Consider the following 27515-nt stretch of genomic DNA (forward strand, 5'->3'; position numbering starts at 1 on the left):
GCCCCTGAGAGACACCACTCCTGACTGGCCACTAGCTGGATGCATTACCATTCACCACCACTCTCTGGGCCCGGCTATCCAGCTAGTTTTTAACGCAGCAAACAGTGCTCTTGTCCAAGCCCATGGGCTGCCATCTTCTCCAGGAGTATGCTGTGGGAGACAGTGTCAAAGGCCTTGCTGAAGTTCAGATAGCCAACATCCACAGCCTTTCCAGCATCCACCAGATGGGTGGCCTAGTCATAAAAAGAGACCAAGTTAATCAAACATGACCTACCCCTCCTAAATCCATGCTGGCTCAGTCTCATCGATGCCCTGGCTGTCCTGTTAGTGCTGCATGATGATGCTCAGTATAAAGTGTTCTGTCATCTTACTGGGTACTGAGGTCAGGCTAAACTGGCCTATAATTGCCAGGATCCTCCTTCCCACCCTTTTTGTAGATGGGCGTCACACTGGCCCACTTCCAGTCATCTGGAACTTCACCAGTGAACCAGGACTGCTGGTAAATGATAAAGAGCAGCTTCACAAGCTCATCTGCCAGCTCCCTCATCACCCTAGGATGGATCCCATCTGGTCCCTTAAATTTATGAACATCCAAGCGGCTCAGCAGTTCTCTGACTGCCTCCTCCTGGATAACAGGGAGGGTATTCTGCTCCCTGATACCATCTACCAACCCAGAAGGACAGTTGTCCTGAGGACAAGCCATCTTCCCACCAAGGACTGAGGTAAAGAAGGCGTTACATACTTCGGCCTTCTCCTCATCTGCAGTTACTAAGTTCCCTCCCTCATCCAATAGAGAGCAAAGGTTGGTCTTACCCTTCCTTTTGCCATTAGTATATTTGTAAAAACATTTTTTATTATCCTTTACAAAATTGCCAAATTAAGTTTGAAGTGAGCTTTGGCCTCCCTCATTTTTTTCCTACATGCCCTAGCAACCCCCTTAAATACTTTCTGAGAGCCCTGACCCTCATTCCAAAGATGACACATCCTCTTTTTATTCCTAAGTCCTTTCAAAACCTCGTTGTCCATCCAGGCTGAACATTTGCCTTGTGAACTCATCTTTTGGCACACAGGAACAGTCTGTTCTTCTGCCTTCCAGATGTCTGTTTTGAAGCACACCCACCTTTCCTGAATTCCTTTGCTTTTAGGGTTGCTTCACTAGGTACTCTCTAAATAATCTCCTAAATAGGCCAAAGTCTGCCCTCTGGAAGTCCAGTGTAAAAGTCTTATTGAAGTCCTCCTGATTCACCAAATAGCAAGAACTCTAATTTCATGATCACTGTGCCCCAAGTGGCCTTCAGGCACCATATCTCCCACCAGCCTGTCTCTGTTTGTAAACAATAGGTCTAACACAGTCCCTCCCCTGGTGGGCTTACTCACCAGCTGTGACAAAAAGTTGTCCTCCACGCACTCTAAAAACTTCCTGGACTGCCTCTTTTCTGCTGTATTAAGTTCCCAGCAGATGTCTGGTAGGTTGAAGTCACCTACAAGAACAAAGGCTGGTGATCTTGAAACATTCTCCAGCTGCTCACAGAATAAGTTGTCCACCTCTTCTTCCATTTCGTGTGGATGATAAGACTCCCAGTAGGATGTCAGCCTTGTTGGGCTTACCCTTAATTCTTACCCATAGGCATTCAACTTCGTCGTCATTAGTTTCAATACCCATGGGATCAAAAGCCTCCCTAATATAAAGGGCCACACCTTCACCTCTTCTTTATTTCCTGTCTCTTCTAAAGTGCTTGTAGCTATCCAGTGCAGCGCTCCAGCTATGTGAGTTGTCCCACCACGTTTCCATGATGGCCACTACATCATAGCTTTCTTGCTGTACCATCGCTTCCAGTTCTTGTTTGTTACCTGTGCTGCATGCAATAGTGTACATGCAGCTCAGCTGGGCTGCTGATTTCACCCCTAACTCAGGCTTACCACCCTCGGGCCTGCTTCCAGACAGCCCAGCTACATCCCCTTCCCCTTTCAAACCTAGTTTAAAGCCCTCTCAATGGCATCTGCCAGTTCATGAGCTAAAATCCTTCTGCCCTTAACAGAGAGATGGAGCCCATCCAGTTTCAGCAGCCAGGTGCCACAAAAGTTGACCCATGATCAAAGAACCCAAAATTCTGCTGATGACACCAACCCTTGACCTTCTTGTTGACAATGTGGGCTCTCCTCTTCCTTTCAATGTTTTTCACTGCCACCAAAGGGACTGAGGATAACACTACCTGTGCTCCTGCCCTATCAACAACTTGACCCAGTGTCCTAAAGTCCCTTTTAATTTCCCTGACACTCATCTTTTCAATCTCATCACTGCCAACCTGGAGTATCAGCAGTAGGTAATAATCAGAGGGCTGAATCAGCCCAGGGAGTCCCTCAGTAATATCCCTGGGCCCCAGGGAGGCAGCAGACCTCCCTGTGGGATGGGTCTGGTTGACATATGGGGCCCTCTGTTCCCATCAGAAGGAAGTCACCCACTACAACTACCCTTATTATTTTATTAATATCAGAGGTGGTGGTCCGTTGGAATGGATAATAGAAGAAGAGTAATTGAGAGGCCTGCTGGGCAGATAATTTTCTTCTACGTTATCTGGCTGACCCTCTAGATCCAGAGCCTCATACCTATTCTGAAGTGGCACCTGGGCAGGTGATGGGGGTTGGGAGGAATTTCTATTACCTCCCCGAGTAGGGACCCATTTTCACTCCCCTTCATCCACCAGGTGTCCTCCTATTGCCTGACAGTGGGAGTCATGTGAGTCCTCTGACTCTTGGTGGGCCTCCCTCAAGGATGGAACTGCGGAAATATACCAATCTATTTCACTTTCAATTTACCAATATAACATCTAGTTCAGAAGCTTTTTTCCTCAGTTCCTATACAGCCTTGGTAACTGCTGCTCCTGTTCAAGACTTGGAGAAGAGATTGGGTGCTCAAAGATCTTTGATTATTGCTTGTTTGTTTATTTTTAGCTCTGTCTGTTCTAATACGATAAAATATTCTCACATGTTCTTGATACTTCTTTAGGCTGTGATAATATGACACCAACATGCTACAGTTTGAAAAGTATGAGGGGCAGCAGTGATTCTAATTTTAGTTTTCTTTCATAATTCAGGTTGCAATGTGACGAAGAATGCTTAGCTATTCAGAGGAACAGGTGGGAAATTAACTTGCTTCCTTTTTTTTTTTTAATAGAAGTAGTCTAGTTTTGGAAAGGCAATGCTATGTAGAGAAGAAATCTTTTTCTTCATGACCTAGAGAACAGATAAATGTGGAGATGATTCCTGTTATAAAGATCTGTATTGAATGATCAGAAATCTTGCTAGAATATTCTAGCTCTAAATGAGTAGTTTCAGATGTACAGACCTTCTATTTTGCAAGCTGTTAATTAGTATTAGTAACCTGTAACTTAATTCTTCTATAACATGTGGAAGGTTGGGGGGATTTATATGGGGTTTTTTTTTGTTTGCTTATGTTTTGTTATATTTTGGGGTTTTTTTCTCCTACCCTCAAATTCAGGCGCCTTGCTGAAGCTCTTGAAATAGATGATAATTCTGATCCTTTTAACATCCGTTCTTCTGGACCAAAGTACAGTGACCTTTTAAAAGAAGATGCAAGGTATGTGTTTTAATGATGGCAGGTGTCATAAATCAACAGTGTTGAGAGCAAGATGGAAAGTGCAGAACAGTTCTATTTACTCTTCTAAAAATAGCTGCCTTGACATTAGAAGGCAGTTAAAGCAAAGAAGTTGATATGCACTTCTCAGGACCTCCCAAATGAGAACCTGAAAAGTAAAAAGTGCCTGACAGGTTACTTTTTTCAGTAATCTGATTTAAAATGGTAACATGATTTTACACCTTTCTCACTATGAATGATTTAAAATGGTAACATTATTTTACACTTTCTCACCTGTACTTTTCACATCTCTACTGCTTTTACTCAGAACCAACTTCTACTTCAGTGCTCCATTTCAAAACAAAGACAAAAGTGATGACTAAATAATGAAATTATTATTATAATTATAACATTTAGACTATCATAGCCTACTGTTCTTTCTACCAGGTCCCATTTTTTTTTTGCCATACTGCTTTTATTTTAAAAGAAATGGAATTATTAAAATGTTGGATGCAGAGCAAAGCCTGTGCCAGTGTGACTGCATAGAGAGTTGCTAGACTGAGGCATCCTAAAATGAGACAATGGGAAATCAAGGTAATATCAAAACCACCACACCAATAAATACTTTGTAATCTGGAATGACAAGAAGGGATCAGACACATTTTTTAAAAGATGTTGAGGTGATGTGTCATCTGAGAGTTTTTACTCTTGTGTTTGTAGGCATGACATTAGTTTTTACCAGGTCTAAGTTTTGTAGAACAGCTTAGTATGTTTTCTTCTTCCTCCAGTATTCTAATGCTGCATAAATTTCATTGTTTTGTAAGGATGTTTGCTACTTGAAAATCCTTTATTTAATTTGCTGATATTTTGAAATAAGTGAAAATTTTACATAAGCAACCATTCAGAATATAAGAGTAAGTTACATCTTCTTTACTTCCAACTGATGAACCTACTGCAAAATAGGAGCTGAATGTTTTCATTGTGGGCTACTGTTTTATTCGTATTTGCATTTAAAAGTGTATTTTATAAGGACTATTCTCTTAGTTGTCTGTAGAATATGTTTCGCTTCATCTTCTTCAGAAAACACAGCACACACTTTCAGTACAATAAGAAGAGGAAAGTTTTGCATTGTGTGTATAGTCTACTGTGGTTTTTTGGAGAACAGTTCTGTCTCATCTTTCTACCAGCCACTACCCATAGTGCAAGTGTTCATCTTTCATGTACAGAACTGACCAGGATCATGCACTGTACTGCAGAAGGTCGAACAGATACCTTGAAAAGTAGCCTTAATGCTTTCACATTCCTCATTCTTTCTGTGATTTTACTTGTGTTTCTTTTGTACCCTCTTTACACTGGTAATTTACAATAAACAAATACACCATGGTTATTCTTACTGAGTCATAGCTAAAGCAAAAGTTTTTGTTAATCTTCAAGTCAATTACTTTGTACATTGAATTACTGGATTTCATTTATGTAGTATTACAGATAAATGAGTTTCTACTTATAGTAACATAGCTCTCTATACAAGAGCAGCAATTTGTGAATCTTTGGCTTTATGAATTTTCTTCCTTGACTGCTCCTGATGATCTTTTGTCTCAGTAGTCTAGCAAAAGATTTGTCTTTCCATCAAGATGGTGAGATCCAGATATTGTATCTTTTACAGTATGTTTTTCAGGTGGCTCAGTATTCTGAATAATTTCTGACAGATTCATTTATTCTTGCTTGAGTGCATGACTCCAGTAATGCAGGAGTTCAAGGGTTGTGGCTTTCTACAGAGCATAAGTTATATGCAGGATCTTAGAATGATTGAGAAACATGAGAGTTGTCTCCCTGTGCATTCAGAGTCATTGCCTCAAGAAGGTAGCAGCTACCAAAGTCATTACTAGAATGCCATATTATCTTCTTTAGGCAATTAGTTGATCTGTGTAGCTGATACATTGTCAAGAGCTGAAAGAAATGTTTACCTAAAAATGAAGAAAACTTGAGAAAGCTGTAGGAATTCCTGATTTTGAGGTGTAATCTTTAATTACAGAATCCTAAAGCTCCCAAAATGCAGTACAACTCCAGGTAAGAAGATAAGCGAGCGTAAGCCTACCAAGATAATATGTTTCCTTTGTAGGACAGTGGCAGGAGAAGGGGGCACCAGGAATAGCATGGTAATGCTAATCTTGCTGATGTGTTTGTCAGGATCTGATAAGGAGTCAAAAGAAGTCTCTCCACCATATAGCTTTACATGAGGAGATACTCTGCTGCCGAGGGGAATCCATCTTGTAGCATGGAGATGGCTACCAACTGAGCACAGATCAGAGGGTACAGTTCCACTGGCTGGACACCTCAGCACTGACCTTTCTAAGAAACTTCAGAAATACATACAGAGAGTAAGCAAATGCTCAGGTTGATCTGTTGACATGAAGTTGGAGGATAGATCAGCACAATATCAGTGTCCAATTGGACATTGATGATGTTGAGGCTGCTATTTGATGAATTAAAACTACTGGAGAAGGAGAGATGCCACATGAGCTGACTCTGTATTTCACACCATAGGTGTCTGGAGATCTCTTTCTTTTTAACTCTACCCAATTCAAATCCTTTTTCCAGTTCTCCCAGTGTTATACTTCTGTCTAATGAAGACCAAGGAGTTCTCATAGCTACATTCAGTGCCTGTGTATTCTTGCTAAACCTGGAAGGTTTGTTTACTAGTGATGGGCTAAATCCATCGTATCTGATCAAGTGCTGTTGGTTGCTGAGCTATTCAGTGTTGACATTTTGCACATTTGTTTGAGACCATTTTTATGGTCTTGATGATACATTGACTTCAGCACCCAGAACTTTGGTAGGTCATCTACCAAAGATAGTTGTACTTGCTTTGGTAGGCACTTCTTAACTGGTTAAATTCTGATGTCATTCACAAAGTAGTACTGTGTTGGTATGGAATATTGCCTGGGTTTTGAAGAATTACTTACTACTAACCAGCTTTGAGATATGAAATCTTCATGTAGTCTTTTTTCCCCATGGGGATGGTGGCCTAACAAATAGCAACCTTACTTTTAAAGTTAGTTTACTTGCTTATTTAAGAACAGAGCACAAAGTTCACCTTTACGTGAAAGACTCAAAGTACTGTGATGAAGGTAGTTACCAAAAAATACTTCAAACAAATCCTTAGTATCTCACATCAAGAATGTTTTATTTGCTTGCCAATAGCCTTATGCCGCTTCTTGAATTCTTCATAATTTGTTTTGCTAGGGGAACTGAAGACCAAAATCAGTGAACTTTGTCTTGGAAAAGAACTCCACTTTGTTTACCCTATCCCCATTTTTGTGTCTCATCACATCTTGTAATTAAGTAAATTAATGACACGTAATTTAAAAACACCAAAATGGCAACTTCAAAATCTATGTTGTTCATTTGAAAATGTAGAATTGTATTGTCAGACAGTAGAACCATGTCATAGAATTTTATTCTTGGTTACAGTTGTTGAAGAGGAAATAATTATTTTTGTAATAGTGATGACACACTAACAGTCTTTTGATGTGAATGAAGCTTTTGCTTGAGTCATTTGTGTTCTTGTTTTTTCATTTTGTTCTTGTTGAAAAATACTACAAAATAGAAAGATATTTTATCTTTGTTCACTCTCTTGCCTTGTTAACCTAGAATGCTGTTCTTGCAGGAAGGATATAAAATTTGTCAGCGACATTGAGAAGGAAATGAGAATGCTTGTGGAAGCTGTGAATAAGGTCAGTGTTCATATAAGAGTTTGATATTACTGAACTTTATTAATACTCATAGTTATGGGTTGACACTAGATCTGTTTGGGCTCCAATATAGTGCACAGTTTATTGTAAAAAGAACAAAAGTTTTGGGAGACCTAGTAGTTCAGGATTACTTTGCTGCCAAACCTTTCTTAAGGATTCAAGCAGTGCTAGGCTTTAATGCATCAATGGCTTATCACCAATTTTTGGATCTCCATTAATAAAATATTGTTAAAGATGATGTTTAAACATTCCGACTTTGAGAAGGAAAGCCTAGGTACTTCTGATCCCTGTAGTGGAACTTGCTCACAGATTTTTGGATACCTTCCTATATTTGCCAGTGCATAAGGTTGTCCTCTTTCTTCTATAAGAAAACCTGGATTCAGCCACAGTGTTTAAGAGACTCCAGTATACTTTGAGAGGTTGATACCACAGACACAATCATATGTTTTTCAGTGATACCACATTCAGCTATGTCAGGATAGCTTGCTGCTACTCCATGAAAGACCCAGTATATGTGGTGCAAAGGACCATGTAAACTATACTATCCTCAGTTGCCCTTAGCTCAAGAAGGAGCTAATCTTCTGTAAAAAGCATAGTTTTGAGCTCCCTAGGCCCTAACGACAGTTACTTAACTTTATTCCTTTAAAAAATTATGGATGATATTTCTTAAACAATCTTGGTGCTTATCCATCTGTCTAATGTTCTTGCCCATTGTTTTTATCATTAGAATGAAAGACTAAAATGAGTCAGTCTGTGTCTAGTTATCAAAGGGGCCCCGTGGGGTCATCTAGTCCAAGCTCCGAGCTCAAGCAGGGTCATCCTAGAAAGAACATTGCATGGGATTGCATCTAGACAGATCTCCAGTGAGAGAGACTCCACCATCTCTCTGGACAATCTGTTTCAGTCTTCAGTCACCTGCACGGTAAAGTTCTTTCTTATGTTCATGTGGAACTTCCTGTGCATCAGTTACTCCCTAATGCCTCTTTTCCTGTTGGTTGGCACTATTAAGTGGCCACCTATTAAGTGGCCAACTATTAAGCTGCCTGGCTCCATCCTCCTGACACTCTATCTTCATATACTTATTGACAAAAGAAATAATAATAAATAAAATCCTATTTGACATCTCTTCTTGAGGCACAATAGGCCCAACTTTTTCAGCCTATGTTTGTGAGATGCTCCAGTCCCCTGTCATCTTTGTAGCCCTCTGCCGGACTTGCTCCAGGAGCTTCACTCCTCTCTTGTACTGAGGAGCCCAGTACTGGACACAGAATTCCAGGTGAGGCCTCATGAGGGCTGAGTAGAGGAGCAAGATCACCTCTCATCACCTCCTGGTCACACTCTTCCTAGTGTACCATGTCATTAGCCTTGTGCCACAAGGGCACAATGCTGTCTCATGACAACTTGTTGCCTACCAGCACCTCCAGATCCTTGTCTGAAGATCTGCTTTCCAGCAGGTCAGCCTATACTGGTGCATGAAGTTCTTCTTCCCTGAGTGCAGGTCTCTGTACTTGCCTTCCAAGAATTTCAGAAGGTTCCTCTCTGCCCATTCCTCCCGCCTGCTGAGATCCTTTTGAAGGGCTGCACAACGCTCTGGGGTGTTGGCCACTCCTTCCAGCTTTGGGTCATCAGTGAACTTGCTGAAGAGAAATCTACCCCTTCATCCAAGTCACTGATGAATAAGTTAAAGCAATATTAGAGGGGATCACAGAGGTAGCTCCTGTGAGAAGCTGCTAGAAACCTCCACTGTGTCTGGCAGAGCCAATCCCTGATGGCTCTGAAGATGGACATGCCACTGGCCAAGGCTGGGCCAATTAGAAATTATGGTAATCTCTAATTACCTCTGCAATAACATATTTAAGAAGAAATCAAAACAAAGGTGGGTTCACTGTTTTGATTCCAGCTAGAGAAGAGGAGGAGGTGAAAGCTTGTGAGGGAAACAACATGGAGACACAAAGGTCAGTGGAGAAGGATGGGCAGGAGGTCTTCCAGGTGCCAGAGCTGTTAAGGTCATGGGCTCATAGGGCCCTGCTTTATTGTTTGTTCTTTTACTGTTGATATAATAATCAGTGCTGAATCAAGCATTATCAGTCTTTGTTAACAGATAAAAAATAGAACATTGGGGTTTTATTTAATAAAGAATCTACTGGTGACATTACATGAGTAACTTTCAGATAAATAGCTTCTTTGGTAGAGGGATGTGATTGATAAATTTGACATCTTTGTAGCTATCTGCAGTATTTGCATTATGAAGCCAGTCTACAAAATGAAATTGGATCTGATGTGAACCTGGCAGATCATTTTATAAAAAAAAAATTCTGATAAAAATAATTTTGTGTTGTTTTTTGGAATTTAAGTAGAATGACTGTAACCAGGATTTATATTTCAAACTTAAAATATACCCCTATGTGGGCATGTGTAAACTTTGAGGTGATGGAAACAACAGAAAACATACACTTTAATTTTGGGAATTAAATTAATAATTTTAGATGAGCTTTCTGTCAATACAGAGGTCTTAGCAATTTGTGGTATTGATTTTGTCATAACAGCAAAATTTTAGAGGTAGAAACACTTTTTTCATTGTTTTCTTCCCCCTGGCTCTCCTGAAGGAAAACTTCACCTTTTTTTTTTTCTTTCTTTACCTTTTCTGTTGAATTCAGGGCAAGCACACAAAGAAGAGTCATTGTTACCCACCAATGAACAGAGATCACCGCAGAATCATCCATGAATTAGCTCAGGTTTATGGCATTGAAAGTGTGAGCTATGACAACGAACCAAAGCGCAATGTTGTTATCACTGCAGTGAAGTATGTAATTCATTGTTGCTTTCAAATCTTTACAGTATAGTTTAACTAATTGGATGGTTTTTTTATCACTTAACAGAAGGAGTTTATTTACAGTGCAATTTGCAAAATGTAGTAATTTCCAGGAGAATAATTTTTAAAGCAGTTTTTGAATTAATAGTTTCATGGGCTTATTTACTCAAGTAAATCTGCAGAGAAGAAAACACCATTAGAAATAAAAAAGCTAAGAAAATATTCTGCGAGATTGTTTTCCATTCATCTTTCCAGTAACTATTGGTCATCAGCTAGATTTGAAAGAGGTATCAAAAATAATGTATGTAATAAAATTTTATGAAAACTAATTTCTGGGTTGAGAAATCATACTTAAATTATACTTAAATTTGCACCATCTTTGAAAAAATCTGGTTATTGTAACATATTTCTCCATCTATATGAACCTATCACAGAGTATACTCTCTCTTTAGCTAATGGACAAAGAGGGAACAGGAATTACTGCAAATGGAAGAGATTTTGTAGCAAAAATGAAATGTTTTGGAGAACACTCACAGAAGGCAGTTCATTGTAGAAAAGAAAATTAAGGGAATACAGCTAGGAAAAAACTAAGGTGATTGGACTAAAGACATAGTATGGGAAGACTTCTTGTATCAGAGCTTCATTGATTGTGCTCCTTATTCATCAGCATATTTAGTTTAGTGCTGTCAAATTGTGACTATTTAACAACCAGTTGTTTTTAACTGTAAATATTGACTGCAGTTGTAAGAAATCTCTCATCTTCCATGCTATTAGAGTGCCATGAGCTACTCCTGAACTTGTTCATCAGTTGGTAGCTTAGCTACAATCTTGATTTCTTCCAAGAGAGATGGAACATTACTTTGATCTTACAATGTAAGATACTTTTTGTTTCAAGTAAAGGAAGATGAGCAAAGAGTTCATATGTAAAAAATGTCTATTTAAAAAAATAATAAAGAAATAGGAGGGCAGATGAGAAATTAGTGAAGATGATAAAAGGAGCAGGGCAGATGATTATGCTTTAAAACCAAAGGGATATTTTGCAACTTGAGAGTGGGAGGCCTTCCTCTGGTTTTAGGACATATTGCACACTTTTTCTTCTCTTGGGTTTCTCAGGGAGTAGCGTACTGCGCAGAATGCAAATGCTTCTATTTTATTACTGCCACTCTTAAAAGACACTTGAATGATCTGCTGAGACTATTCTTCAGCTGCATACCAGTACTTCTTAATTTAATGGATTATTCCAAAGCTTCTTTTAATTTTCTTTTTATTTGCCACTTCTTCAAAATATAAAAAACATTGTAGCCTCACATGAAAAATAGCTCATGTTCTAGAATGATATTTTTGAGTATTTCACAATGGCTTCTTCAACTCCCAGAGCTAGTAATCACCAGAAAGTCAAAATGGTTTTGTTTCATTCTATCTCAGCAATGCCTTTGTATTTCTATCATGGGCTCTTTCATGTATAAATAAATGAAAATCATTCAGGCAAAAAGACCATTCCTTCTCTTCACACTCCAGTATTTTGTCATTCAAATTTTAATATCCCTATACAAGTCCGTTAGAAGGGTGAGAAAGTTTCCTTGGTGCTAAAAAAGCTTCCTCCAACCAGGTTGTTTCCTATTCCAGAGATCTAGGGACAAACTTTGCCTCCATCACCATCAGTAAAAGTTGGTCATATTAGCTGCATTAGAATCACTCGTGTGCAGCATTGCCCATATAACCACAGAGAAGATCATTCCCAGTATTGACTGACTGTTAAGCTTAATCTGAATTAGAGTTCTGGGTGTCATTTGAAGTGTAAGACCCATAGTGGATCCTTTCAAGTGCCTTTCTCTGTGCTTGCCTGTTGGCAGCACAGAGAAAGTCACCATCTTTTGAACAGTTGCAATACAAGGTTCAGAAGTAATATCCAGACTGTTGTGATGAGAAGGGTAAAACTTTCTTTTCTAAGTACACACTTGTGTTTCACTGTACCTGTCAGTGTTTTTTTAAAGTTTTTTACTTAGATGAGTAAAAATTTCCTCCTTCTCCAAATAACTCTGGATTCCAGAGCCTGTTAAAGGGGTGCCTGCTTGTTTTTATGTAGTGGCCAGTGTTTAAGCAGCTTGTCTGGACTTGAGAAATCCTAGAAGTGGTTTTGAGGGCAGTTATTCCTGTAAGACCGATCTTTTTCCTTTTACTTCCAGGAAGAATGTTAGGCTCAGTTTTTCCTCATGAACAAGGGGACTTCTCAAGAAGGTGACAATGTCCCACATGGTTCTCACGGAGAAAGCCACATGCTGTCATAGTTTCATTGACATGTCCTGTGCTATTTTTTTCTCCCAGGAATTAACTTCCTTTCAGTAAGGTTAGTCTGGAAATGGTTTTGAAATGGATACCTAGATGTAGACTATACAAAATCAGCAGAATCAAAGACCTAAAGAAATTAAACCCCCTGTAACCACATGGAACATCCTTATTAGATCATGGCAGTTGCATCGCAGAAAGAAAACGCTGCACATCCCAGTACATTTAAGTACAAATACTGCTACTGGTCACCAGCCAAGGTGGTTTTAACAGCAGTCCTGCTTCAGAAGAAAGCTGCATCTTTTTCTAACTGTTTTTTTCCTTAAATGTTGTTGTAAATTGTTTGCCCTGAGAATAGTATGTGTTGCTTCTGGAAAGCTTTTAACATAGAATATATGAAGTTTAAACAATCAGGAGATTGTTAAAGAGCCATTTGCTTCATTATTCCACCTCAACTGCTACTGGTTTTTGGAGACATTTTTCAGAAAAATCTGCTCAGTCTGAAAGATGGTGGTGCATTTTTGCAAGACTACATGGAATAAGTCTGAACAGATTGGTGGACAAAGAATTTTGTAGTAGTTCATACCAAAACAGTTCAATGCTGATCCATCCTGTAGTTACAAAAATTGAGCTTGAAGTCTTGAAGAAGACAAATTGAGTCATGATTCCCACATTTCAGTTTTATACAACAGGCTATCCTGTAAGCACTAGCACTGCCTTAAAATCAGCAGATGGTTTACATTCATGCTTTTCCTGTACTGACATTAAAAATGTGTCATCTCAACTTTGTTGCTTGAGGCAGGCACTTGGTTTTTCTTTTCCTTACTTTGAGAATAAATTAATGAACTGAAGAATGGCAACTTTCATATCAAAATGTCCAAAATACTGGCAGAGCCTTCTGTTTTCATATCAACAGTTCTTTCAAAGCTGATGATAGATAACCATGGGTTAGGTAGGGTCTGCTTTCTTTCTTATTTCTGGTAATTAATTAATCAAAGGGGTTTTTTCCTATTGTGCATCTGTTTAGTTGAATTGTTGAATTCAGTTGTTTGGGGTTTTTCCACATGGGCTAAATGTGAGTGACTGTTTCATCTTTTTTTTTTTTCCTTTAACCAATCAGTGTGCCACCAATGCATACAGAAGGTGGTGTTAAATTTGCTGAAGTGTAAGTTTATAGATTTTCGTCTCTAAATCCCCTGTGGGTTTTTGGTGTGTTTTTTGTTGTTGGGGTTTTGGGTTTTTTGGGGTGTTTTGGTTTTTGTGGGGGTTTTTTGTTGTTGTTGTTTTTGGGTTTTTTTGTTTGTTTGTTTGGGGGTTTTTTTGTTTTGGTTTTGTTTTTTTTTTTTTTTGACGGATGCTAAATTTTGTCAAAGCTAAAACATGTCTAGGCCTTAATATGACCAAAGTGACCAAAGCAAATTTGGTTCCAGGGTCATTTCTGATTGTTCACAAGGCTTTGATCCCTTCTGATTTTTAAAAGTTTGCTATATTAACTCTCTACATCCTGGGAACATTTAACTTTAGAGCAGAACTGCTGATTTACTTTCTTAAAATGCAGGAACATTCTCTTTTTTCAGGAAGATTTTTTTTTAGCTAATTAGTAGAAATTACTGCCACATGTATTCTTCCAAGTGTTCTGTTCCCAGCATTTCAGAGCTGTCAGTTATTTTCTTTTTTACTATACAAGTGAGATATAGTCTGATACTCTAAAATAAGGACAGACAACTTACTTTAATTGTTGAAGGCCTTTCTAGGCTTCCTTCTTTTTTTGCTTAATTACCTCCAGGCAATTTACTTTCCATGTTTTTGCATATCACAGTTGATAAACATGAAAGATAGCGGAATACCCTCCCATCTACCACTGTTGTCTTTTTCCACTTAGAACTCTAGAGCTGTGTTGTAACTGAAGTAGCAGTGTGAGCATTTGACTTTATATGGCAGGCTTAGCGCTAAGGGAGAAAAGGACTTTTAAACTGTTTTAGACAGGAGAGGAAAATCACCTGTTTTCAACTGATAGGACTGTAATATACTTGTTACAGTGTACCTGTAAACGTAATATAATCTTGAAAAAATTATGGCCTGTGACAAGTAACTTTTTTTCCAAATAATGAAAACTTTAACTGTTGGGGAGATGGGAATGCTTTTTTAATTGGTCACCTATGTTTGTAAGATCTTGTAGTTCATTGGAATAGAATGTCAGTACTCAGTTTAAAACAATACTGAAAGGGGCTCAGGAATCACCACTTAATATTTTAGTGGACTTAACCTTGGAAATGTTGTGGAGTTTTTCATCTGTGTTGCCACAATATCACAAAAATTTGCCCTTAAATACAGACTGATATAAACAAGATATTATTAAACAAAAACGATGAAGATAATGGAAATAAGACAAATACATAATTTTTGTAAGCTCTGAAATAGAATTGGCATTCATCTGCATACTGATGTGAGATTTCAACTGCTCAGGGAAGTGGGGAAAAAGTATGAATTTTCAAGTACGTGACAAAGCATGGAACTCAACATGTGCACATTTCTGGAATTAAAACAATATGCAACCCATTGCTTTGCAGCATTGTTCCTATTCAGTATGTAATTTTGAAAGATACAAGATGCATATGATGGTATTCATTGAGTAGGAAGTTAATGTAATTACCAAACACAGAGAATCTCATTATCTGGAGGAGTATATTTTAAAATGGACGAATAAAGTAAATAAGGAGGAAATGTCCTTATTTAGTACTTGACACAGAATTATGTAGGTTGGGAAAAGATCATTGTGTCCAGTAGTAGTGTCAAGTCTACCTACCATTAAACCAAGTCCCTAAACATACCTATGCATCTTTTAAATACCTCCACGGATGGTGACTCATCCACTTCCCTGGGCAGCCTATTCCAATGCTTGGCAACTCTCTGAGTGAAGAACGTTTTTCTAATACGCAATAAAAACCTTTCAGGAATGCAGTTTAATTTAGTGTACAAGGAGTAGGTTGGTCTGAAAATGTCAGTAGCATGGGTTTAGAAGAAAGTGCAAGAAGGGTAAAAAATTGACCTTGATGAGGTTTAAGAATTTTAATTTATTCAGGCTTATCTACCCCCAGATGCGATGAAGAAGAAACTGAGAATGGAATAGATGCTAACAGTGGAAGCTCTTTCAGTCTTGCAGTTAAATCATCCAAGTGAAATACGACAAACTCACTCTTGAAAAGTGGCTCGTAAATTCAGATGAAATTTTAAGAGATCTCCACAACCTATTAAAGATAGTGTGTTTGGTAATGATTTGGATTTTTTTTTTCAGTTAGATGCGTTTTGGAAAGATCTTTCTAGGACTTTTTTATTTTTTCCTGGGTGTTGGGGGTTGTGTGTTTCCAGATTATTATTATTTTTATATATATATATCCTTCCTCTTTCTCCAGCCTTTAGGCAGAGATTGCCAGCTGAAGTTGAGTGTGAGTCACTGCCTAAAAAATATAAGTATACACACGCTGAAGTACATTGTCCTCTTATACTGGAGAACATAACTGCCCTGTAACCATAGCTGTGGGGTGACCCTTACACTGCAGATGGGACAGGCACAAGTGTGGTGGCAATCACATAATGGATTGTAATTAGCATGGAGGACAGAAGAAGCTGATTTTTTAATTTGCCTACTCTAATGCATAGTGTTTTTCTTCTGATCTGATTCACCTAGAACTGCTTACAAGGAAGAGGCAGTGTTGTTTGAGAGAGTGCCTTTTAGCAGAGTGCTGTGATCAATGACTTCAACATTATTTACTGCCAGCATTTGAGAAGGTGTTTCCAAAATTTTAGATATGTTGTAAAGATTCATTGAACTGTGTTCTTGTGGTGCTGAGTTAAGCTATTAAGTTCTTCCTTCTGATTTATATCTTGTTCTTTGAAAGAACAGATATGTTGCCCTAGAGTATAAGTATCCCAGTTTTGCTATTTTAACAGTTGATCATTTAGTGCACTTCATAGTAGAAAAGAGTTGTGGACCTCACATGTGGAAAAGAAGTCTGGGTACCAATGCTCAAATCTAGTAAGCTGCTTCTGCATCTTTTATAGACAGCAGTGAAGAGACATTTAGAATACTGGATAGATTTTTGGTAATGAAAATGTATTTTTTAGAGTGTTGATCTCCATGGCTGGAAAATGAAATATTTGAATAGACAATTTAAGACAAATGTGAGCTCTGATACCAAAATTGCTACTTACAAATATTACTCATTCCCAGCTTCTTAATGAGTATGATTTCCTATTGAACTAAATACTCTTTCTTTTATTTCTTTAGAGGGAAATCCGTTTGTCCAAGCAATACCTTAACTTCTGTGCTAGATAAAGAAATGCAGAGCAGGCCTGCACCTCCTCTTCTTCATTACAAACAAACAGATAAGTAAGGAATTTGGATTTAAAACCTTATTCTTCAATTTGTGCTGAGTTCCCCAAGGAACATATTCCTGAGCTTCAGCTTCTTATGCTCTGCGTCTGCTTTTTCCCCTTTTTTCTGCTTTGGAGCTTGCAGTATGCATTAAGATGTTCTTTCCACAGACGTAAGCATGAAATGAAGTGATAAGAAAATGTGAGATTGGCTGTGTGGTATATGAGTAGTAGCATAACAAATATAATTTGGGTTTAAAATTATTTTAAAATAAATATTAGATAGTTGGGAAGAGAGTGCTCTTTTGGAGGTTTGGGATTCTTTTTTTTTCTTTTACCTTTAACCAGTGTCTTACTGGCATAAAATTATTTATTTGGACTGGTACTAAATGTATTTTTCTTGTATATATATGACTACACAGTTGATTAAAGGTGACCTACAATTTTTGTCAAATAGTAAGAATTACTGAATATAGGGTATATAAGGCATCTTATATAAGATGAAGAATAGTCTTAAGAATAGTCTTAAAAGGACAGTCTTTATGTTGTATGACCTGCCAGCTTCAGATACTTGTAGTTATCTCATAGTTACAATTCTTTTTTTTAATGGGTGGCTTTTTATTTGTTCAGGTTTTACCTTTTAGAAGTGTTTTCCTCCCAAATTTTTTTGCAGATGAGCATCTGAAGTTATGTTCAAGTACCTTTTGCAGAAAGGGACTGCTTAATGTTGCAGTAACTACTTTTGGTAGGTGCTGCTGGAATACAAAGTAGGCTGTTCTGAAAAAATGTAAATTGTTTCAGAGCTAAGCATCTAGAGCAAAACATATTTCTAGAAGGATTGCTTAAGGTGTAACTCAGTGTCAGTTTTTAATAGGTTGATACTGTTTGTTTCCACTTCTGTGGGATCCCTGTCTTCAGTGACCCTAATTAATGCCAAGGAGTTATGTAGCAAAATTAAATAGAGGGTCTTAGCCATTTATTTTTCATTACTAGAAGTAAAGTTTCTTTAGAAATTCTTAATTCTACAAAATCTTTTGGAAGATCTCATGCTGTCTTACTGAAAAAAATCTTTACAGTGTTTGGATTTGCTATGACCGTATATTTTTTGTTACTCTTGCTTTTGAAAGCAAGCAGGTTTGATCATCAGCTCACTTTGACAGTATTTATTTTGCTGTTTCCTTTAAAAAGGCATTTTGAACATTTAGTCTTCAGTACAGTATAATTTTTGTAATAAATATTACTGGTAAATTACATTTTCTGGTAAAACCCCAAAAGACATTTAGTCCATTCAGACACATGTTGATGTACATTAATTTAATCAGTCATATGTTTTTGTAAAAATTCAGTAAACAAAGGCTTTCTGGAGCATTAAGATACTTTGAATAAAACTTAGTTTAGAACTACATGCTATTGACCAATGCAGTGTGTATGTGCACACTGAGATGTTATGGGAGTTTGTGATTCAGTTTACTTTGTATCTTTTTTTTCCATGCATGTAATATCTAATATTCTTGTAATTTCAGGACTAGTGGAAACAGTGGTTTATCCAAACCATTAAAGGAAGAACCAGTTATTGACTACTTTGATGTCCAGGACTGAAATGATTGATACAGAATCATTCAGATGAATAAGAATCACATAGATTATGATACAGAAGCTTAGAGGTGAAAATACTAAGTTATTGTGTGAGGTGCTTTTTGATTATCTGTCAAATGACCAGTTGTTCAGCATATTCATAATTTAACATCTAAAGTTAGCTAGATATGCTAGATTAAAAAGTTAAGCATTTCAACAGTTTATGTAACTGCATAATACCTAATAGTAGTATGAGTTTATTAAATCTGGGTTTGGTGCAATTTTGTATCTAATGTGCAGTCAGAATAATTTTGATTTTCATTGATGACTTTGAAGCAAGAGAACTGATGGTAAGCAGATATATTTTTGGAATATTAAGAACAATAAATCTCAAGTATTTATTTTGATGTATCACACACAACTTAAAATGGACTAGAAATAATCTGTGATAAAAACACTGGGATATTCTTAAAGTATATTAATATTTTATTAATTCACTTTTGTGTTATTGTGGTAAATTTGAGAATTTGAGTTAGTCTTCTACATAGAAAGAAATACAAAATTTAAGTATAAATACATACATAAATGCCTATTAAGAACACAGAATTGCTTTGGAATCTGAAGAACCAGTATTTGGGGAAGGTGGGGAATTAAAACTTACTCTAATTTATCTCATATTTGATGTGTTTAAAAAGAAAAACAAGCAAAAACAAAGAAAAAAACCCAAACCAAACAACAACAAAACCAACCCCACAACATGAGATTACTAATACTACTACTTTTTTATTCAAGACCTTGAACAAAATCAGACTTCATATATTATTTTGGTGTTCTGTGCATGATTTTATTGTGGTTTATATTTTTTTCTGTACTGTGCAAGCATAAGATGAATGTGTGAAGTTTGGTTTTAGTATGTTATGAATCTGTAAAATTTATAAGTCCAACTGCCTAAGCTATTTGGCAATGGAAAATCTTTGTTTTACGGGAAATGCCATTAACAAAATGGGATGACAGTTTAAACACTGAAAGACGCCTGAGTGTTCTCATGATGGTGAATTGTTTCCAGATCTTGATTTAAGATAGGTGAGTAGCTCTCTGGGAGAGGAGATTGTAGGTCTGATCAGAAGAGGTGGTACAGCTCTGAATTGGAGTCATATCTGTTCTCTTGAGGAGAAGGTTTTTTGTATTAATAGCTTTAGGAACTCTGACGCTGATGCACTCTGATTCTTATTTCTTGTGGCTGCTACGTGTAATACGTGAGGTGAGTTCCCTATACAGCATAGGAGGCTGATGATAAAAAGGGGCTCACTACGTTGTAGTGTGAGATTTGTTGCCAAAAAATTGAAAGCATTTACTCATGCTTAGATTCACGTAGAGTTATCATATGACCCTGAGCCTTAACTATGAAGCATTCCATGGCTACATTTCAATTGAACAGCTCATGAAACATGGAAGAAATAGTAGAAAACTCACAAACCATATCTGTCCCCCCAAATGTTTAAAAATAAAATGCTTGCTATTATTTTATATTTTTGTAGGAGTTTATTATTTCACACTTTTAAAAATGCAGTCTTAAATGGTACTAAACATTTGAAGTGTTTCAAGTAAAACAGGTACCTTTAAGAGTGTTCAAGCTTTAAATTTGTATGTAGTGATTTAAATTTGTTTTACTTTTTTTGTTTAATACTTTGTGAACAGAAATTAAAATTAAATCATTATGTCTTGCATTGCCCTTAATTTCTTAAGCAAATTATGGTTTGATTCTACAAGGTGTATTGCTAAGTTCAGCTGAAGAAATAAGTTACTTCCAGGAATGTATTTCTTCAATCCCTTCCGTGTGAGGACTGTATCTGTACCAGTGCTTGCAGACAAGTGCTGTCTCAATGTGGCCAAACAAGGGCTATTCCTGGTTTTGAAACTGAGAGCTATGTTAATATAGCACTGATTTAAAGCTAGCAAGACCTCTATTAAGAATGTATGTAGTTAAGCCGCAAAGGTTGGTTCTAGACAGGACCTGGCACACATGTACAATGAACTGAGTCAGATGCATGTATACTGGAGCACACACAGTTGGTTTACTATAGGTAGACCTAACATTACAAAAAATCAAAGTGGTTTAGTTGATAATAAATAGAATAAAGCTGAAGCTTACTAACTATTCACAGATTCACATGAATATAGCCAAAACCATCACATTTGTGCCTCTGATTTGAAATTTAAAACCTAAAAGGTTTTTGTGGTATTATTTTCAGCTCTGTTTAGTGGAATTTTTATCAGATAATGGCATAACATAAAAGCTCAACAGCTTTGGTGAGACGCACTTCAGCAGTCAATTTGCCACTGCTTGTAATAAGAAAATGGAAGTAATCTCAGTTTCTCAAGCTAAGATTAGTAATTATTACTGAATGTGTTCATACTGAGAAGCCGTACTTCTTATCACTTGCTTCTTAAAAATGTGAATGTTAAAACATTTTTATAGAACTATATGTCCCACATCTCTAAATCATGGCTGTGGGATCCATACCTGTAGTAATGAAGCAATTCACAAGTACCAAATCTTTTTTTTTTAAATTCATTTTAGTAACTTGGTTAAAAATATGATACCATGTGTTTACCCATGAAAGTGATTTTCCCTTGGAGCTCAGCTACATAGCCTTAAGAAGGAATTCAGCAAAGGTTAACAGTGGCGCTGTTTCTGTTTTGTTTTGCTTTTGCGGCAATGTGTCAGTGACTTTCATATGGAATATGGAATAGTAATAAAGGCTGGAAATTTGATATATGTGATAATTTAGCTTCATATTGCACATGTGCCTTGTGGAAATACTTTTCAAATAGCTATTTTTTAAATCTGAGCTGGCATTTACACCTTCTATCTAACAGAAGAATAAGTAGATAAAAGAAATTTTTGCATCAGTGAAGGCAGTCGCAAAAATCATGGTGACATCACTAACTTACGACTTCAGCTTCAGTATGCTAGCAATTTTCCACAGCCCTAAGAATAATATTGTCTCCTGTAAATATATTTGAAGAAAGTACTTCTCAGTAAGCATCTTTTGAAATAAGTTATGTGATATCAGTTGGAATTCCTGCAACTTCATTAAGTGCTTTTAAAATTATGTTTAAAATAGGCAGATAGTTTGGCATTTGGGCTCTGCTGTTAACCTGTCTGTATAGCTTAAAATATTTAAAGTGCTCTGAATATTCAGTATTTGGGTTTAACATAAAATTGTATAAGATACATAAATAAACTTCAAGATCACTTGTTTCTGTGGCAGTTTTTACATTATCTGCCTCAAAATGAGCAAAGTAAAGTTTTTCTACAACACTTGTCATTTGTTGAAAGATCTATATTTAACTTAATTTTGTCAAGTTACTGATGTAAAATTGCTTTCTTTACAAACCCAAAATAAATCTAAACTTAAAGTTCAGTGCTTTGGAATTGTTTGCAAACTTCATCTTGGTATTCAAGAGTTGGAAGACTGAGACATCACAGAGAAACAAGTGTAAAGATTTAAATGGACATTTGGTAAGTTCCTTTTCCTCAAATTTTTGAATAACGTATGTGGTTTCCTGGATTTGAAGTGATTTTTAAATGAATGCTGTGTGGAGAATGAAGCAAGTAAAGAGGGCTCCCCAGAAAATGGAGAGTATGCTGCCTTCTTGGAATTCAGAGGTACAGGAGAGACAATTCTGGATAGAAATGTGCATTTTGGTTATATGAAAAACCTTTTATTATGTCAGCCTAAATGCTACTTGGCAATAAAATATATTATTGTAACTTACGGTCCCTTCATTGTTGTTTGTTCACCATTAAGTGGTAATGGTGATTGTAAGGCAGGTGGGGGGAGGGGAAGTGAGGATAATGTAACATTAAAGTTCTGTGAGCATTAGATATAAGAAATTCAGGATGATATATGGGAGGTGGAGGGATGATATAAGAACTCTGCCATCACAGTTTAGTAAGTGACAGAAAGACTCAAAAAGCACGCAGTCTGAAAAATCAGAATTTTGAAGTGATTTGAAATAATTCGGCTCCTCCCTAAACTTTTAACCCAGGTCATGCATTTTCAGCAAAAGCCTGACTTGATATTTCAGATGAAGTGCAAGATGGCGCATAGAAATTTAAGGAAGTAATCTGAGATTTAAGAGTCTTGAAAGACAGTCTAAAACCTTTTAGCTTGCTTCTTCAACTGCCTTTAAGTTTTGACTTTAATTTTAGGATATTTTTGGAGGATGAAGATGGCATGTTGCAGGTGTACAAGCATTGGAAAACATGTTAACTGGAATTCTTTGCCTGAAAAAAGTGCCTACACTTCTGTTTGGTGTGTCATGGACTAGAGGGAGACCCAAATACATCTTCCTTGTCAATGTGTGCAAATGGCAGCAGAAGAGACAATTGATTTTGCTTTCTCTTCACTTTTCCATGTTTGGAAAATGTTTAGATAGATACTATTGTTCAAATGTTGTGTTTCAAATATTGTAGCCTTTGTAGATACTGAATTCCCAGCAGAAGCCTTCATATTTAACAAATGCTGTTCTCATCCTTTACTAATGCTTCTCATCCTTTACTAATGCTGAATTCCTAAGATGGTTGATGTGCAAATTTTTATGTCGATATATTTACTACTCAACCATAAACCAGAATATTAGAGCTATTAGAAAGGGCTTATGTAGAGAGGCTGTACTTTGGACGGTCTTGAGCTTTAGACCAGGTTTCTTAGTGTTTGTCATCTCAAGATTTTTGAAAAAGTAGTGCAGTGTCTTGAGCAGATGGAGAGACCATGTTGATACTGTCCTACGAGAAGCAAGGTCCTAGAAGGATTCTAGGAATCTTTTGTTATTATCCATTAATAATAATGCTGTTTCAAGCATAGTATTTTTATTTTGTTTCTAAGTCAAGGTGTCTAATTTAGAATTTCTATGGGAAATACGTGTCTCTTTCAAAACAGAAAGTTGTTTTTATCACTGAAAGAATCTTTTTAAGAGCACAGATCAAGGTATATCACCTTTCTGATATTTCAGACAACCCTTTTACCAGTTTTTGTGCCATTATGAGCTATGGCTGCCTTCTTTGGAGTTCTTTTCAGTGAAAGAAATAGGGGCAAAATCTGTTGTGTAGAGCTCAGCTATGCTTGCCCTTCGCAACTTTTTGTGAAATGTTCAGGAACTGCCCTCTTGTAAATGGTTTGGTTTTCTGATGGATCTAATTTAAAGTGTGAAAAATGTATTCTAGTCAGAGAACTAGAGGGCTTGATTTGTAAGGAGATGTAAGAAACTAAACTAAAAGCATCAGCACAAAGAAAAATCCATCTTAATAGAACATTTTTTATATGCTAGTCAAAAGGCTGTCTTTCAAAATGTGTATGTAGTGTAAGTTAATGTTTTACTAGGGAGTGTTACTTATAAATCTAAGTTCTAGGAAATAGAAGCTGTGGTGAAAACTGTTGGATGTTGGATAGTCACTTATCTAACAGTACAGTCAGGAAAGTACATTCTGTCCATTCAAGGCACCTAGACAGCTTACCTGTTTTTTAACAAGCAGCTTACCTGTTTTTTAACAAGCAATTAAAGGAATTTTCAGAATTTACTGCTATCACAGTAAGTTAGATACCTCTTACAAAGAAATGATGTTTCAGGAAGTACTGATTAAAATCTTCAGTCAGTTCAGTAACTCGTGGTGAGTACTGACTCAGGTTGGTGTTTAAATTCAGTATGCTGGCATCAAATAAATAGGTGCCAGAGTTTCTAGTTAAGCGTGATTGCTTAGGAAAGACAGTTCAGCAGCTTCAATTAAAGTCTTTTGCTATTTTAATTATATTCTGTTGAAGTAGGCAATGATTAAACAGGTATTGGGTTGAAATATCAAATCATTAATTTTTATGTAAGTTGTATTTTTGATAACTTTATTAGGCATTTAAGGAGTGTATGTCTTGGCTGTCAGCTGATATCCAATACTTATTAAGTGAGTAATGTACTTACTAAGAACTGATAAAGCCCCATATATAGTTAATTTTTTAGTCCATGATTTTCCTGCTTCTTCCAGCCCTGGCTATGAGAAATTATCTTAATCTTCAGCCTAAATGTGTACAAAGCCATGGACCTAAAATGGAATAAGCTAATGCAATTGTACAGGCTGGAGCTTATTGTCTTGATAGTAGCTTTATGTAAAAAGAACTGGGTGCCTGGGCATCCTGGTGGACAGTGAGTTAACTGTGAGTTAGCAGTGCATCCTTGTGGCAAAATCAGTCATGCACTCTGCCCTGGATTGTAAGCACAAACACAGCAGGTCGAAGGAAGTCATTACTCTTCTCTATTCAGCACTTGTGAGATGATTTGTGTAATACTGGGTCCAGCTGCAGGCTCCACAGTACAAGAAAGACCTTGACTGAAACAACCCAAGCAGAAGACCACCGAGTTGGTCAGGAGGCAGGAGTACATGATGTGACATAATGGAGAAGTCAAAGGCACTGGATTTGTTCAGCCTCAGAAAGGAGAATACTGAAATCTTTACTTCTGTCCACAAGTACCTAACAAAACATATAGAGAAGACAGAACCAGAGTGTACTGTAAAAGGATGATGGGAAATAGAAGTTGAAACATGAGACATTATTATTTGGTACACATTTTCCCAAGGAAGGTGGTAAAATACAGGATGAGTTTAGTCAGATATGTTACAGAATTGTCTTCTGTGAAGACATTAAGAACTCAACTGTATGAGATCCTGAATAGCCTTCTTTAACTGGACATGCTTGGAGCAGGAAATTGGACTACATCACCTCCCTGAGGTCTCTTGCAACCAATACGATCCTACAATTCGTGGCCAACCTAAAGAAGCTATGCTTTTGACTCAGTTTTGTCCCTGAGGTTTAGCAGTTCTTTTTCTACATACAATGTTAGCTGTCAAAGGTGTGTGTAGAGATGCATTAATACAGTTCTCACCATGTCTTTTCTGGGTTGTCTTGATCTCCCTGAGTTCCCTTTTGAATAGGCTGTTGATTCTCTTTATCATCTTAGTCTTTTTATTCACCTTTTTGAATGCAGCTAGAGTCTCCAGAAATTATTAGCAATTCTATTAATATGCTAATATCTGTGCTACATTTTGTCTTTTTCAAAAAGATTATGATTGGTTAATTGATAGAAGAGGTAATTGTGCAGTCACATTGAAGTGTTCAATGCTCATAGCTCCTTGATGGTTGTTTTGTGCCAAATTTGATAGCTCCTAATCTTTTGCAGTTGTTTATTCTGATACAGCTTTTCTACTCTTTTAATGTTTCCCATTCAGTGGTTTTTATACATTTATGGGCAAAATATCTTCTTGTGGAACAGGAATGAAGGGAAATCAAATTTTCATGTTTTCCTATGACCTTATAAGCTGTGTATGCAATGCTGTAACTCAGTTATGATAAGGCTGTAATTTTTCAGTTGCTAGAGTGTTTGCAGATTTTCACTGTTATAGTTAAATTTGAATATTAATTTTGGGGATAACAATAAGAGCAGCAAATGTTAGTATTTATTCTAAGTGAATGAAAAAATTATTTTAGTGCTTCATAACATTTCTTTGGATCAAAGAATGTATAAAATTGAAATAATTTAGAAACACATTGGCTTGAAGAGAGAGCTCTTAATATTCTGAGATTAATGAGGCATTCTTTAAGTGTTAGCTGATATTTGATTCCTTAATAAGGACATACTTTTAATGGCCAAACAGTTTCTGTCATCAAAAGCTAGCTGAAGCAAGGTCAGTTTATTCTGTGAAATGGACATCTTACCATCTATATCAAGAAGTTAGAAAAAGGGCTTGTTTTTAGAAGCAAAATGATTTGTAATTATTGTAGTGATAGATGTCTTCCTCTTCACATGAATATAAACTAAAAACTGCTACCCTGTAAAATATTTTTCAAAACATTATCCAGGTCTATAAATTAAAAATATAATTATGTGAAAGAAATTACTGTCAATAAAAACTACTTTACAACTATGCACATTTAGAGTTAAGACTTTCCCTTTTTTCTACTAATATCACAGCTGAAGAGTGCAGTTTTGGAATTACTCCATAGCACACTGGCTGTAATCAGGTACTGGTTCCTCTTTGGATGTTCAGTTCAAATTCAGTCCACCAGTAATGTCAGTAATGTTCTTTACCTGCTCTAGGTATTAAGACTCTCTAATTGTTACTGGGTGGGAAGTTTGGCCATTGCAGGTGCAGACTTGGAGTCTAGACCTATGTGAATCTGTGACAGGAGTAGTTTTAGGAAAACAGATTGGGCAAGAGAGAGAAAAAGACATGGACTCACAACATAACTGGTGGTTTTAATTTCAGAGTTCATGGAAGATCTTATTATACCTAGCAGTCTTTTTGTCATATAGAGTGCCAAAAAATATGGGGAACACTGGAAGAGTATGGGTATGATTGATTTCTTGATGCTTGACGATAAGAAGATAGTAAGGAAGGCAGCATACATCTCTACCTCTGTAGATGAAGGTGAAAAATGTGTATTTTATGATTGGTTTTTCACAAATATTAAAATGAATATTATATGTGTTATGTTAAAAAGTTATACTGTATTAATCCTTTTCAGTAGTGCATTAAATATAGTTTTAGGCTATAGCATAATATTAAAATAAAAACTTTGTGATGTAAGATACTTTTTTTGACTAGTGAGAGAAATTCTTCACACGGAGATAACAGCAACAAGACACCTAAATCTCCAAGAGAAGAATTATTGCCCCCTTATCGGAAAAGACAAACTTTCTTCCACCTCCTTCTTGCCTTTAAGGTACCAACAGGATTAAGGAGGAGAAGTTGACAATAACCAGAGAAAACCCTTTGTTTGAAAAGAATTTTTGAATCATGTATGAGATACATGAATATGCAACAGGCTATTGCTTTTAAGAGTTAATCGTTTGTTAGTGAGCCATGCTTTCAAGAAGAAAGCATCCAAACATTCGTAATTCTATGCTTTTATTGTCCTTTATTGTCCTAACTGATTGTCCAAATTCTTATTGCTCCAATTTGTTTAATATTTTTATAACCATTTTATTACTATTAAACTTTTAAAATTTTAAAAGAAGTGATTGGTGTTTTTCACATTAATGACATGAAACTGGTCTGGAGTCATAA

The 27515-nt window shown here is 36.7% G+C and overlaps 1 protein-coding gene across 5 annotated transcripts in view; it reads left to right on the forward strand.

The window, feature by feature from the left end:
• The window catches only part of NFX1 (nuclear transcription factor, X-box binding 1), an 85669-nt gene extending 63497 nt beyond the window's left edge, over positions 1-22172 (forward strand). The window contains exons 19-25 of one of the 5 annotated variants that reach the window (XR_004982624.2): positions 3096-3137; positions 3500-3598; positions 7263-7329; positions 10005-10150; positions 13566-13610; positions 15544-15714; positions 16734-16810. Coding sequence is in view for 4 of the 5 variants with exons in the window: in XM_036407056.2 (XP_036262949.1) it covers positions 3096-3137; positions 3500-3598; positions 7263-7329; positions 10005-10150; positions 13566-13610; positions 16734-16835; positions 18343-18418 (577 nt within the window). In the remaining variant the exon portion in view is untranslated. The other 4 variants (XM_036407056.2, XM_036407058.2, XM_036407057.2 and 1 more) reach the window with 4 other exon arrangements.
• The last annotated feature ends 5343 nt before the right edge of the window (positions 22173-27515 follow it).

Source organism: Molothrus ater, chromosome 1 (assembly GCF_012460135.2).
Source record: "Molothrus ater isolate BHLD 08-10-18 breed brown headed cowbird chromosome 1, BPBGC_Mater_1.1, whole genome shotgun sequence".
In the NCBI taxonomy this organism is placed as follows: Eukaryota; Metazoa; Chordata; class Aves; order Passeriformes; family Icteridae; genus Molothrus; species Molothrus ater.